Source organism: Salmo salar, chromosome 13, assembly GCF_965601325.2.
Source record: "Salmo salar chromosome 13, fSalSal1, whole genome shotgun sequence".
In the NCBI taxonomy this organism is placed as follows: domain Eukaryota; kingdom Metazoa; phylum Chordata; class Actinopteri; order Salmoniformes; family Salmonidae; genus Salmo; species Salmo salar.
In genome coordinates this window covers 101,328,797-101,343,473 of record NC_138303.1, presented here as the reverse complement: position 1 = coordinate 101,343,473, position 14,677 = coordinate 101,328,797, and the positions used below count along the sequence as shown (strand labels likewise).

The following is a 14,677-nucleotide window of genomic DNA, read 5'->3' as shown; positions in this document are numbered from 1 at the left end:
CGATCCATGGATCATCACTGGAGGCTTTGTACGTGGAGCCGGAACAGGTCTCACCGGACTGAGGAGACGTACTGGCAGCCTGGAGCGTGGACCTGCCACAGGGCTTACCAGGCTGGGGAGACACACTGGAGGCCTGGTACGTGGAGCCGGAACCGGTCTCTCCGGACTAGGGAGACGCACTGGAGACCGGGTGCGCGGAGCTGGCACAGGATATACTGGGCTGTGGAGGCGCACTAGAGGTCTGGAGCGTAGGGCTGGCACAACCCGTCCTGGCTGGATGCTCACTTTAGCCCGGCAAATGCGGGTAGCCGGAAACGAGTGCACCGGGCTGTGAATGCGCACTGGACATACGGTGCACATCATCGCATAACACGGTGCCTGACTGGTCACACGCTCCGCACGGTAAGCACGGGGAGTTGGCTCAGGTCTAAACCCTGACTCCGCCAATCTCCCCGTGTGCCCCTCCCCCCCCCCCCAATTATTTTGGGGAGCTGCCTCTCGGGCTTCCATCGTTGCCGTGCTAATTCCTCGTATCGTCGCCATTCCTATCTTGCTGCCTCTAATTCCTCCCTTGGACGTCGATACTCCCCAATCTGCGTTCAGGGCCCTTTGCCGTCCAGGATCTCCTCCCATGTCCACTCCTCCTGGCCATGCTGCTTGGTCCGTTTTAGGTGGGAGGTTCTGTAACGCTCGTCGTTAGGAGAAGTGGATCCCGAGTCACACCCTGACCTAACCAAACATAGAGAATACGAAGGATCTCTATGGTCAGGGCGTGACAGTTTCGGTGTAATTTTATAAATGCCGACATAATTTGTCTGTTCCACATGGTGGGTGGAAGGAAATGCCGGAAATGGTGGTGAAAACGTCTGTATGTGCAAATATTGATATAACAACCATCATATCAAAGTAAACTTGGAGTCACGTGATATGGTGCGTGCTTCTCCCACTACAACTCGTGAAACCATGCAGTTTATTAGGCTACGGATGAAATAAATGATGAACTTCACAGGGTGGTGAAAGTGCACGGTGATGAGCTTGATGCTGCTTTCCAATAAATATTAATTGTCTTATTCTGGTGACAAGATGATTGATGCTTGACCGCCGTTTGACAAATAAAAATGTTCTCGTGCTTATCCATAATAATCTCATGTTGATTAGCCAACCCGCACAGCCTACATGCACTGTATCTGCAAGATGTTGGCGAGTGCAGGTGCCAAAACCAGATTAGGCACATTTGCTACTCAACGCAACAGTTTTGTGGCAAAACTATTGGTAGATTTGCAAATGCGATGGAAGCACATTGAACTTTAGATTTGTATTTGGTACATGAAAGCATAAGTGGAAAAGTACATTTTGTGTGCACTACTTCATCACGCACTGATTATTTTATCCTCAACAAGTTAATTTGGTGGAAACACCACTGGTGGGAAAATGCACATTTTCTTTATGCAGATTCTAGAATATTCGCATGAAAATCTGTCGCCAATTAGATGGAAACCTAGCTACTGATAAATTCTGCAAAATATCTTAGTTGTCTCTGCGAAATAATCTACTTTAACTAGCTTGTTTCATTGGGCCTTCTTAATGCAATGCAATGCAATGCATAGTCATTGGTCGCGAAGAGAAACGTAAAGAAAAAATGTCACATCGAATATCTACCTTAACAGAACATTGTTTGCGACGTGCTTGTTGCTCGCTAGAGTCAAGATGTAGATGGCATTTTTACAAAATATTTCATTTCAAGGAGGGGAGAGGGATGGGCACAACACCAGAGGGGCGTATTCCATTCCAGATACAGTTGAAGTCGGAAGTTTACATACACTTAGGTTGGAGTCATTAAAACTCATTTTTCAACCACTCCACAAATTTCTTATTAACAAACTATAGTTTTGGCAAGTCGGTTAGGACATCTACTTTGTGCATGACACAAGTAATTTTTCCAACAATTGTTTCCAGACAGATTATTTCACTTATAATTCACTGTATCACAATTCCAGTGGGTCAGAAGTTTACATACACTAAGTTTACTGTGCCTTTAAAACTTCTTTGGGCTAGGTGGGACGCTAGCAACCCACCTCGACAACATCCGTTGAAATTGCAGAGCGCGAAATTCAAAATACAAAAATTGTAATATTAAACATTCATGAAAATACAAGTGTCTTACATCGTTTAAAAGCTTAACTTCTTGTTAATCCAACCGCTTTGTCAGATTTCAAAAAGGCTTTATGGCAAAAGCATACCATGCGATTATCTGAGGACAGCGCCCCGCATACGCCAGCATTAAAAACATTTTCCAAACCACAGAGGGGTCACAAAAATAGAAATAGCGATAAAATAAATCACTTACCTTTGAAGGTCTTCCTCTGTTTGCAATCCCAAGGGTGCCAGCTACACAACAAATTGTTGTTTTGTTTGATAAAGTCCTTCTTTATATCCGAAAAAGTCATTTTAGTTGGCACGTTTGATTCAGTAATCCACCCGTTCCACTCATTGATCATGCAGACAAAGGAATCCAGAAAGTTACCAATAAACTTTGTCCTAACAAGTCAAGCAACGTTTCTAATCAATCCTCAGGTACCCTAATATGTAAATAAATGATACAATTTAAGACGGAATGTAGTATGTTCAATGCCGAAGATAAATAACGAAGTGCGCGCCGTCATCCACGAGCACCACAAAACTACAGTCCAAATGAGAGCCACCTTGAAAAACTACAACTACTAACTAATTTCACGAAAAACAAGCCTGAAACTCTTTCTAAAGACTGTTGACATCTAGTAGAAGCCATAAGAACTGCAATCTGGGAGGAATTCCTTTGAATATCCCATAGACAAGCATTTGAATGGACTATGACCTCAAAACAAAAGAAATCTGGGTGGATTCTCCTCGGGTTCTTGCCTGCTTTTTCAGTTCTGTTATACTCACAGACATTATTTTAATAGTTCTAGAAACTTCAGAGTGTTTTCTATCCAATGCTATCAAGTATATGCATATCCTAGCTTCTGAGCCTGAGTAACAGGCAGTTTACTTTGAGCACATTACTCATCCGAACTTCCGAATACTGCCATCTAGCTTTAAGTTAAACAGCTTAGTTAATTCCAAAAAATTATGTCATGGCTTTAGAAGCTTCTGATAGGCTAATTGACATAATGTGAGTCAATTGGAGGTGTACCTGTGGATGTATTTCAAGGCCTACCTTCAACCTCAGTGCCTCTTTGCTTGACATCATGGGAAAATCAAAATAAATCAGCCAAGACCTCAGATTTTTTTTGGATGACCTCCACAAGTCTGGTTCATCCTTGGGAGCAATTTCCAAACACCTGAAGGTACCACGTTAATCTGTACAAACAATAGTACGCAAGTATAAACACCATGGGACCACACAGCCGTCATACCGCTCAAGAAGGAGACGCGTTCCGTCTCCGGAAAGTGCAAATCAATCCCAGAATAACAGCAAAGGACCTTGTGAAGATGCTGGAGGAAACAGGTACAAAAGTATCTATATCCACAGTAAAACGAGTCCTATATCGACATAACCTGAAAGGCCGCTCAGCAAGGAAGAAGTCACTGCTCCAAAACCGCCATAAAAAAGCCAGTCCTCTGGTCTGATGAAACAAAATAGGACCATCGTTATGTTTGGAGGAAAAAGGGGGAAGCTTGCAAGCCGAAGAACACCATCCCAACCGTGAAGCACGGGGGTGGCAGCATCATGTTGTGGGGGGCTTCGCTTCAGGAGGGACTGGTGCACTTCACAAAATAGATGGCATCATGAGGCAGGAAAATGATTTAGATATATTGAAGTAACATCTCAAGACATCAGTCAGGAAGTTAAAGCTTGGTCGCAAACGGGTCTTCCAAATGGACAATGACCCCAAGCATACTTCCAAAGTTGTAGCAAAATGGCTTAAGGACAACAAGGTCAAGGTATTGGAGTGGCCATCACAAAGCCCTGACCTCAATCCTATAGAACATTTGTGGGCAGAACTGAAAAAGCGAGTGCGAGCAAGGAGGCCTACAAACCTGACTCAGTTACACCAGCTCTGTCAGGAGGAATGGGCCAAAATTCCCCCAACTTACTGTGGGAAGCTTGTGGAAGGCTACCCGAAATGTTTGACCCAAGTTAAACAATTTATAGGCAATGCTACCAAATACTAATTGAGTGTATGTAAACTTCTGACCCACTGGGAATGTGATTAAAGAAATAAAAGCTGAAATAAATCATTCTCTCTACTATTATTCTGACATTTCACATTCTTAAAATAAAGTGGTGATCCTAACTGACCTGAAACAGGGAATTTTAGGATTAAATGACAAGGATTAAATGTCAGGAATTGTGAATAACTGAGTTTAAATGTATTTGGCTAAGGTGTATATAAACTTCCGACTTCAACGGTGTGCTTGTGAATGATGCCGGCCATCCTGCGAGGCAAGTACTGGCTTGGCTGTACTACATAGAAACAAATTCAACAGTGGGTTTCCCAAACTTACCTCTATAATCTACACAACAGGATTGTATTTTAATTTTTTTTTAATTTCACCTTTATTTAACCAGGTTGGCCAGTTGAGAAGAAGTTCTCATTTACAACTGAGACCTGGCCAAGATAAAGCAAAGCAGTGCGACAAAAACAACAACACAGAGTTACACATGGGATAAACAAACATGCAGTCAATAACACAATAGAAAAATCTATGTGCAGTGTGTGCAAATGTAGTAAAGTTAGGGAGGTAAGGTAATAAATGGTCCATAGTGGCGAAGTAATTACAATTTAGCATTAACACTGGAGTGATAGATGTGCAGATGATGATGTGCAAGTAGAGATACTGGGGTGCAAAAGAGCAAAAAATTAAATAATAGTATGGGGATGAGGTAGTTGGGTGTGCTATTTACAGATGGGCTGTGTACGGGTACAGAGATCGGTGAGCTGCTCTGACAGCTAATGCTTAAAGTTAGAGAGGGAGATATAAGTCTCCAGCTCAGTAATTTTTGCAATTCGTTCCAGTCATTGGCAGCAGAGAACTGGAAGGAAAGGCAGCCAAAGAAGGTGTTGGCCTTGGGGATGACCAGTGAAATTAACCTGCTGGAGCACGTGCTATGGGTGGGTGTTGCTATGGTGACCAGTGAGCTGAGATAAGGCGGGGCTTTACCTAGCATAGACTTATAGACCTGGAGCCAGTGGGTTTGGCCACGAATATGGGCTTTGTTGATTAAACGGATGGCACTGTGATAGACTACATCCAATTTGCTGAGTAGTGTGTTGGAGGCTATTTTGTAAATGACATCGCCAAAGTCAAGGATTGGTAGGATATTGTGTTTTATGAGGCTATGTGTGGCAGCATGAGTGAAGGAGGCTTTGTTGCGAAATGGAAAGCCGATTCTAGATTTAATTTTGGATTGGAGATGCTTAATGTGAGTCTGGAAGGAGAGTTTACAGTCTAACCAGACACCTAGATATTTGTAGTTGTCCACATATTCTAAGTCCAGAGTAGTGATGCTAGGCGGGCTGTCAGGTGCGGGCAGCAATCGGGTGCGGGCACCAATCGGTTGAAGAGCATGCATTTAGTTTTACTAGCATTTACGAGCAGTTGGAGGCCACGGAAGGAGTGTGTGGAGGATATAGGAGTATATATGGCTAATAGATGTGTAGCACAGGAGGTTGGTGACACCTTAATTGGGAAGGACGGGCTCGCGGTAATGGCTGGACTGGAATTGGGGGAATGATATCAAATACATAAAACAAATGGTTTCCATGTGTTTTTGATGCCATTCCATTAGCGCCGTTCCAAGATTTATTATGAGCCGTTCGCCCCTCAGCAGACTCCAATGATGTGTAACATCCAAATAAGGTGAGTATAATGTGTAAATCAGGCAGATAATTATACTGTCCCCTCTGTGTGTTCCAGGCGTTCACAGGGAACAGTAATGCAGACAGTGTGGTGCAGTTTAAACTGCAGCAGGCAGTCTTCGCCAGGTTCCTGCGGTTACTTCCTCTAGATTGGAACCCCAACGGGAGGATAGGCCTGAGACTGGAAGCCTATGGATGCCCTTACAGTAAGTACAACCAAGGGAGTTGGACAAGACATCATTACCTCTTATCCTCTCTAATCCCGTGGCGCGTTATTCAAATACCTTAGAAATGCTATTACTTCAATTTCTCAAACATATGACTATTTTACACCATTTTAAAGACAAGACTCTCGTTAATCTAACCACACTGTCCGATTTCAAAAAGGCTTTACAACGAAAGCAAAACATTAGATTATGTCAGCAGAGTACCCAGCCAGAAATAATCAGACACCCATTTTTCAAGCTAGCATATAATGTCACATAAACCCAAACCACAGCTAAATGCAGCACTAACCTTTGATGATCTTCATCAGATGACAATCTTAGGACATTATGTTATACAATACATGCATGTTTTGTTCAATCAAGTTCATATTTATATCAAAAACCAGCTTTTTACATTAGCATGTGACGTTCAGAACTAGCATTCGTTCACTAGCAGAACTAGTGAATTTACTAAATTACTCACGATAAACGTTCACAAAAAAATAACAATTATTTTAAGAATTATAGATACAGAACTCCTCTATGCACTCGCTATGTCCGATTTTAAAATAGCTTTTTGGTGAAAGCACATTTTGCAATATTCTAAATAGATAGCCCAGCATCACAGGGCTAGCTATTTAGACACCCACCAAGTTTAGCCCTCACCAAAGTCAGATTTACTATAAGAAGAATGTTATTACCTTTGCTGTTCTTTATCAGAATGCACTCCCAGGACTTCTACTTCAATAACAAATGTTGGTTTGGTTCAACATAATCCATAGTTATATCCAAATAGCGGCGTTTTGTTCGTGCGTTCAAGACACTATCCGAAAGGGTAAAGAAGGGTGACGCGCCCGACGCGTTTCGTGACAAAAAAAATCTAAATATTCCATTACCGTACTTCGAAGCATGTCAACCGCTGTTTAAAATCAATTTTTATGCCATTTTTCTCGTAAAAAAGCGATAATATTCCGACCGGGAATCTGTGTTTAAGTACAAAGAGAGAGAAAATAAAAACATGGGGTCGCCTCATGCACGCGCCTCAGTCTCATTGTCCTCTGATAGACCACTTACCAAAGGCGCTAATGTTTTTCAGCCAGGGGCTGCCTCGACATCATTCATCTTTTTCCCGGGTTCTGAGAGCCTATGGGAGCCGTAGGAAGTGTCACGTTACAGCAAAGATCCTAAGTTTTCAATAAAAAGAGTCAAGAAGCCCAAGGAATGGTCAGAGAGGGCACTTCCTGTACAGAATCTTCTCAGGTTTTTGCCTGCCATATGAGTTCTGTTATACTCACAGACACCATTCAAACAGTTTTAGAAACTTTAGGGTGTTTTCTATCCAAAGCCAATAATTATATGCATATTCTAGTTTCTTGGCAGTAGTAATAACCAGATTAAATCGGGTACGTTTTTTATCCGGCCGTGTAAATACTGCCCCTAGCCCTAACAGGTTAACAGATATGGGCAACTCCCTGTAGTCCTGCAGATCAATTTCCCCCTATATACAGTATATATAATGCATTCAGTATTCAGACCTCTTGACTTTTTCCACATTTTGTTACGTTACAGCCTTATTCTAAAGTTGATTGATGAAGTTTTTTTTTTCTTCATTTAATCTACACACAATACCCCATTATGACAAAGTGGAAAGTGATTTGTAGAAATGTTTATGAGGGCTCAGGGCCAGACCCAGATGCAGACACGGCAGGAAGATGGTTTGAGTATTTGATATTTATTAGTTCCAAAAAGGAGATACGGAGTGGCAGGTAGGCTCGAGGTCAGGGCAGGCAGGCGGGTACGGAGTCCAGAAAACAGGCAAGTGTCAAAACCGGGAGGACTAGCAAAACAGAAAATAGCAAATCAGGAGCACGGGAAAAACACGCTGGTTGACTTGAAAAAGACAAGACGAACTGACACAGAGAGACAGGAAACACAGGGATAAATACACTGGGGAAAATAAGCGACACCTGGAGGGGGTGGAGACAATCACAAGGACAGGTGAAACAGATCAGGGCGTGACAGTAACCCCCCCTAGGGGCACCACCTGGCATCCTACCTGGGTGCATACCAGGCTGACCGGGGTGCTGGCGGTGAAAATCGGCGATGAGGACTGGGTCCAGGATGTCTTTAGCAGGAACCCAGCACCTCTCCTCTGGGCCATAACCCAGTCAACCAGGTACTGGAAACCCCTGCCCCGTGGTCGAACCCTCAGGACGCGTCTCACCGTATACGCTGGCTGGCCATCGATGACCCGGGGGGAGGGATAGGCCTAGAAACAGAAGACAGCTGACTGTGAGACAAGGGCTTAATCCTGGACACATGAAAAGTGGGGTGAACACGGAGGGTACGGGGCAACAACAGATGGACAGCAGTGGGACTAATGACTCTAGAAATGGGAAAAGGACCTACCCGGAGGGGTAGGTCCCGAGTGGACAACCCTACCCTCTACCTGACCCAATAGCGAGGAGCCAAAGTCCGGTGGTGTTCCGCTTGTCAACGATACCTGGAGGTGATCTTGAGAAGAACCGCCCAAGCTCTTCTCCAGGTAGGCCGACATCGGCGGACGAACATCTCTTCTGATGGTATGTTGACCTCCACTTCTTGCTCTGGAAAGAGTGGGGGCTCTCCCTCCAGGGTCCGACTGGGAACACTGTGCCCTGCGAACCAGAGCCTCAATTCCCCAAACAGAAGCCGCCAAACAAGAGGCAGAGAGGATGGTCTCAGATTCAGAGGGAGTGGCAGTGGAACTGTACAAACGGGATAGAGAGCCCGGCTTCACGTTCTTTGACCCTGGTTGGTAGGAGATGGTGAAATTGAACCTGGTAAATAACAGAGCCCAACGAGCTTGCCTTGGGTTGAGAGGCTTGGCAGTACAAAGGTATTCTACATTTTTATGAACCGTCCATACCAGGAATGGATGTTCCGCCCCTTCCTGCCAGTGTCTCCACTCATCCAGAGCCATCTTCACAGCTAGGAGTTCCCGGTTTCCAACATCATTGTTCCTTTCCGCAGAATTGAGACGATGGAACATGAAGGCACAGGGAAGAAGCTTTTGGTCCTGGATGGATCGCTGGGAAAGAACAGCCCCTACTCCCACGTCAGAAGCATCAACCTCCACCAAAAACTGACAAGTTGGGTCCGGATGGATGAGGATAGGAGCAGTAGTGAATCGCTGCTTAACCTCTCTGGGCTAGGCGGGACGAATTCGTCCCACCTACGCAACAGCCAGTGTAATCCAGTGGCGCGATTTTCAAATACCTTAGAAATGCTATTACTTCAATTTCTCAAACATATGACTATTTTACAGCATTTTAAAGACAAGACTCTCGTTAACCTGTTATGGCTAGGGGGCAGTATTTTCACAGCTGGATAAAAAACGTACCCGATTTAATCTGGTTACTACTCCTGCCCAGTAACTAGAATATGCATATAATTATTGGCTTTGGATAGAAAACACTCCAAAGTTTCTAAAACTGTTTGAATGGTGTCTGTGAGTATAACAGAACTCAAATGGCAGGTCAAAACCTGAGAAGATTCTGTACAGGAAGTACTCTGTCTGACCATTTCTTGGCCTTCTTTGTCATCTCTAGTCAAAACAAAGGATCTCTGCTGTTACGTGACACTTCCTACGGCTCCAATGGGCTCTCAGAAGGCAGCAAAAAGCTGAATCGTGGCTTTGCAGGCTCTGGCTGAAAAAAAGTAGCGCGTTTGGGTAGTGGCTGGTTACAGTACTGTGAGACTCAGGTTGGTGGAAGAGTGGGGTAACATCTCACAGCAAGAACTGGCAAATCTGGTGCAGTCCATGAGGAGGAGATGCACTGCAGTACTTAATGCAGCTGGAGGCCACACCAGATACTGACTGTTACTTTTGATGTTGACCCCCCCTTTGTTCAGGGACACATTATTCAATTTCTGTTAGTCACATGTCTTTGGAACTTGATCAGTTCATGTCTCAGTTGTTAAATCTTGTTATGTTCATACAAATATTTACACGTTACATTTGCATGAAAATAAACGCTGTTGACAGTGAGAGTTCGTTTCTATTTTTTCTGAGTGTGTGTGTGTGCGTATATGTGTGTATATATATATATTTTAAGAATAAGAAATAAAAGTAACAAATAATTAAAGAGCAGCAGTAAAATAACAATAGCGATGCTATAAACAGGGGGCACCGGTACAGATTCAGTGTTTGGGGGCACCGGTTAGTCGAGGTAATTGAGGTAATATGTATATTTAGCTAGAGTTATTAAAGTGACTATGCATAGATAATAACAGAGAGTAGCAGCGGTGTAAAGGGGGGAGGGGCAAGGCAAATTGTCCCTGTCCTGTTCAGGAGTCTTATGGCTTGGGGGTAGAAGCTGTTTAGAAGCTTCTTGGACCTAGACTTGGCGCTCCGGTACCACTTGCCATACAGTAGCAGAGAGAACATTTTTGTTTTTACAATTTCTAGGGCCTTCCTCTGACACCGCCTGGTATAGAGGTCCTGGATGGCAGGATGCTTGGCCCCAGTGATGTACTGGGCCATACACACTACCCTCTGTAGTTCCTTGCGGTCGGAGGCCGAGCAGTTGCCATACCAGGCACTGATGCAACCAGTCAGGATGCTCTCAACCTGCTCCACTACCGCCCAGTCGATGAGAATGGGGGTGTGCTCAGTCCTCCTTTTCCTGTTGTCCACAAACATCTCCTTTGTTTTGATCACATTGAGGGAGTGTTTGTTGTCCTGGCACCACACGGCCGGTCTCTGATGTTCTCCCTGTGGGATGTCTCGTCGTTGTCGGTGATCAGGCCTACCACTGTTGTGTCGTTGGCAAACTTAATGATGGTGTTGGATTCATGCCTGGCCGTGTAGTCATGAGTGAACAGGGAGTACAGGAGGGGACAGAGCACGCACCCCTAAGTGGCCACCGTGTTAAGGATCAGATTGGCGGATGTGTTGTTACCTACCCTTACCACCAGGGAGCGGGCCGTCAGGAAGTCCAGGATCCAGCTGCAGAGGGAGATGTTTAGTTCCAGGGTCCTTAGGTTAGTGATAAGCTTTGAGGGCACTATGGTGTTGAACGCTGAGCTGTAGTCAGAATGCACTCCCAGGACTTCTACTTCAACAACAAATGTTGTTTTGGTTCCAAATAATCCATAGTTATATTCAAATACCTCCGTTTTGTTCGTGCGTTCAGGTCAGTATCCGAAGGGTGACGCGCGAGCGCATTTCGTGACAAAACATTTCTAAATATTCCATTACTGTACTTCGAAGCATGTCAAACGCTGTTTAAAATCAATTTTTATGCTATTTTTCTCGTAAAATAGCGATAATATTCCAACCGGGCGATGTTGTATTCATTCAAAGGCTGAAATAAAAAAAATAGAGAATTCTCATGAACGCGCATCTCCAGTGTCACTGTTCCTAGCCTGATCACTCACAAACAGAGCTGCTGTACTTCGCCCAGAGACTGCAGACACCCCATTACACTTTCTGGCACCTTCTGAGAGCCAATGGAAGCCTTAGAAAATGTCACGTTACAGCAGAGAGGCTGTATTTTCGATAGAGGTCCCACAGAAGGAGAACAAATTGTCAGACAGGGCACTTCCTGTATGAAATCTTCTCAGGTTTTGGCCTGCCATATGAGTTCTGTTATACTCACAGACACCATTCAAACAGTTTTAGAAACTTTAGAGTGTTTTCTATCCAAATCATCTAATTATATGTATATTCTCGTTTCTGGGCAAGAGTAGTAACCAGTTTAAATCGGGTACGCTTTTTGAAAGCGGCAGCTCTACCCTTTAGCTCAGTGTGGATGTTGGCTTCTGGTTGGGGTATGTACACTACCGTTCAAAAGTTTGGGGTCACTTAGAAATGTCCTTGTTTTTTTTAAAGAAAAACTACTTTTTTGTCCATTAAAGTAACATAAAATTGATCAGAAATTGTGTCGACATTGCTAATGTTGAAAATGGCTATTGTAGCTGGAAACGTCAGATTTTTTAAAATGGAATATCTACATAGGGGTACAGATGACCATTATCAGCAACCATCACTCATGTGTTCTAATGGCATGTTGTGTTAGCTAATCCAATTTTATCATTTTAAAAGGCTAATTGATCATTAGAAATCCCTTTTGCAATTATGTTAGCACAGCTGAAAACGGTTGTTCTGATTAAAGAAGCAATAAAACTGGCCTTCTTTAGACTAGTTGAGTATCTGGAGCATCAGCCTTTGTGGGTTTGATTACAGGCTTAAAATGCCAGAAACAAAGAACTTTCTTCTGAAACTCATCAGTCTATTCTTGTTCTGAGAAATGAAGGCTATTCCATGCGAGAAATTGCCAAGAAACTGAAGATCTCGTACAACGGCGTGTACCACTCCCTTCACAGAACAGCACAAATTGGCTCTAACCAGAATAGAAAGAGGAGTGGGAGGCCCCGGTGCACAACTGAGCAAGAGGACAAGTACATTAGTGTCTAGTTTGAGAAACGGACGCCTCACAAGTCCTCAACTGGCAGCTTAATTAAATAGTACCCACAAAACACCAGTCTCAACGTCAACAGTGAAGAGGCGACTACGGGAAGCTGGTCTTCTAGTCAGAGTTGCAAAGAAAAAGCCATATGTCTGTCCAGTTTCTGTGTTCTTTTGCCCATCCTAATCTTTTATTTTTATTGGTGAGTCCGAGATATGGCAACGCACTGGGGGACATTATCCTATACCAATATAGGGTTAATGATATAATAACCAAAACAGAGCTAGCCAGATCACAATAGCTAGCTCGCAGTTGAAACTACTAATTAGCATAACCATAAATATGACATTATCTTCACAGAGTGCATCTTCAGACCAGATATGAAATATGTACTAACATGGCTAACACAATGAAAGCTAACTGGTGGGAAAACACAAGGATGGCTGGAACTTTATCTCACTTGACTACTCACGAGCTGACCTTCTCTGAGCTGGAGATCGCACAGTATGCTCTGCTCCACTTCACTGGTGGGCGGAGCTCCAGCTCTGATATGATGAACTAACATTATTGAAATGATTACCTACACATACTTCAGACTTTTGTACTACCACCCCTGAATTCACTATGTTAATTCACTCCTAAGAATGTCTCAATACTTAACTTTACTATCTTAACTCTGACTTATCTCTTACATACATATCTTACCCAGACCTAACAGACATGATACGAGATGTCTAGGGGTGTTTAGCCGCTCCATCAACAGAGGGCCTGGCTAGGTATAACCACTAATAACAAAAAAACTCTAGTCCCGTACATAAATAATGGAAAGGGTTCTCTGCTCAAGTGGAGAAGAGGAGCTGCTGTCCGTAACAGCCGGGCGTAGCTACAGCTCTGATATGATTAACTACAAATACTTCACAGCCTTTTGTACACTATGAGACTCAAAAATGTAGCTTAGGTGCATCCTGTTTCCACTGATCATCCTTCAGATGTTTCTACAACTTGATTGTGGAGTCCACCTGTGGTAAATTCAATTGATTGGACATGATTTGGAAAGGGACACACCTGTCTCTATAAGGTCCCACAGTTGACAGTGAATGTCAGAGCAAAAACCAAACCATGAGGTTGAAGGAATTGTCCAGATAGCTACGAAACAGAATTGTGTCTAACCACAGATCTGGGTAAGGGTACCAAAACATTTCTGCAGCATTTAAGGTCCCCAAGAACACAGTGACCTCCATCATTCTTAAATGGAAGAAGTTTGGAACCACCAAGACTCTTCCTAGAGCTGTCCGCTCGTCCAAACTGAGCAATCTGGGGGAATGGAAGGCATTAGGGTTGTGACCAAGAACCCAATGGTCACTCTGACAGAGCTCCAGGGTTCCTCTGTGGAGACGAGAGAACCTTCCAGAAGGATAACCATCTCTGCAGCACTACACCAATCAGGCCTTTATTGTAGAGTGGCCAGATAGAAGCCACTCCTCAGTAAAAGGTACTTTACAGCCTACTTGGAGTTTGCCAATAGGCACCTAAAGGACTCTCAGAAAATGGGAAACAAGATTTGCCCTGAATGCCAAGCGTCACATCTGGAGGAAACCTGGCATCGTCCCTACGCTGTAGCACGATGGTGGCAGCATCATGATGTGGAGGTGTTTTTCACCGGCAGGGACTGGGAGACTAGTCAGAATCGAGGGAAAGACGAACAGAGCAGAGCAAAGAGACCCTTGATGAAAACCTGCTCCAGAGCGCTCAGGACCTCAGACTGGGGCAAAGGAAATAAGCAGGAATAATTAGCAGGAAATAAACTCTAAAACAAACCAAAACAATACTTAGGGCCCCTAAAAGGCTAGGGCCGGCTCTGACTGCGGCCCCTCATCAGCCACTGCGGCCCCTCATGATGAGTTCAGATTTTTCATGGCTCCCACCCACATCAAAGTTTTCCATCCTTGCATTATTACAATGAGAATACTCTAATCTGGTTGTATTGACGTTGTTGCAAATTTCCAGTATTAAACAATGCTAGATAATGACTGTAGGTGTACTAACTGCATGCTCTTTTCTGTGGATGAGCCAACAAACAATATGCAAAAGATCCATTTATTTTCTTTTTCATCACTGTTGTCATTTCTGTTTACAGCGAACATGTCTCACACAGACATCCATATCTGTTATGTCT

General features: G+C 43.8%; 1 protein-coding gene across 2 annotated transcripts in view; it reads left to right on the top strand.

Annotated features, from left to right (window-relative positions):
- cntnap3 (contactin associated protein family member 3) overlaps nt 1-14,677 on the top strand; it is a 189,717-nt gene that overhangs the window by 67,842 nt on the left and 107,198 nt on the right. For both annotated transcript variants that reach the window (XM_045692517.2, XM_045692516.2), the window contains exon 4: nt 5,902-6,049. In XM_045692517.2, coding sequence (XP_045548473.2) covers nt 5,902-6,049 — 148 coding nt within the window. The remainder of the gene's footprint in view (nt 1-5,901; nt 6,050-14,677) is intronic.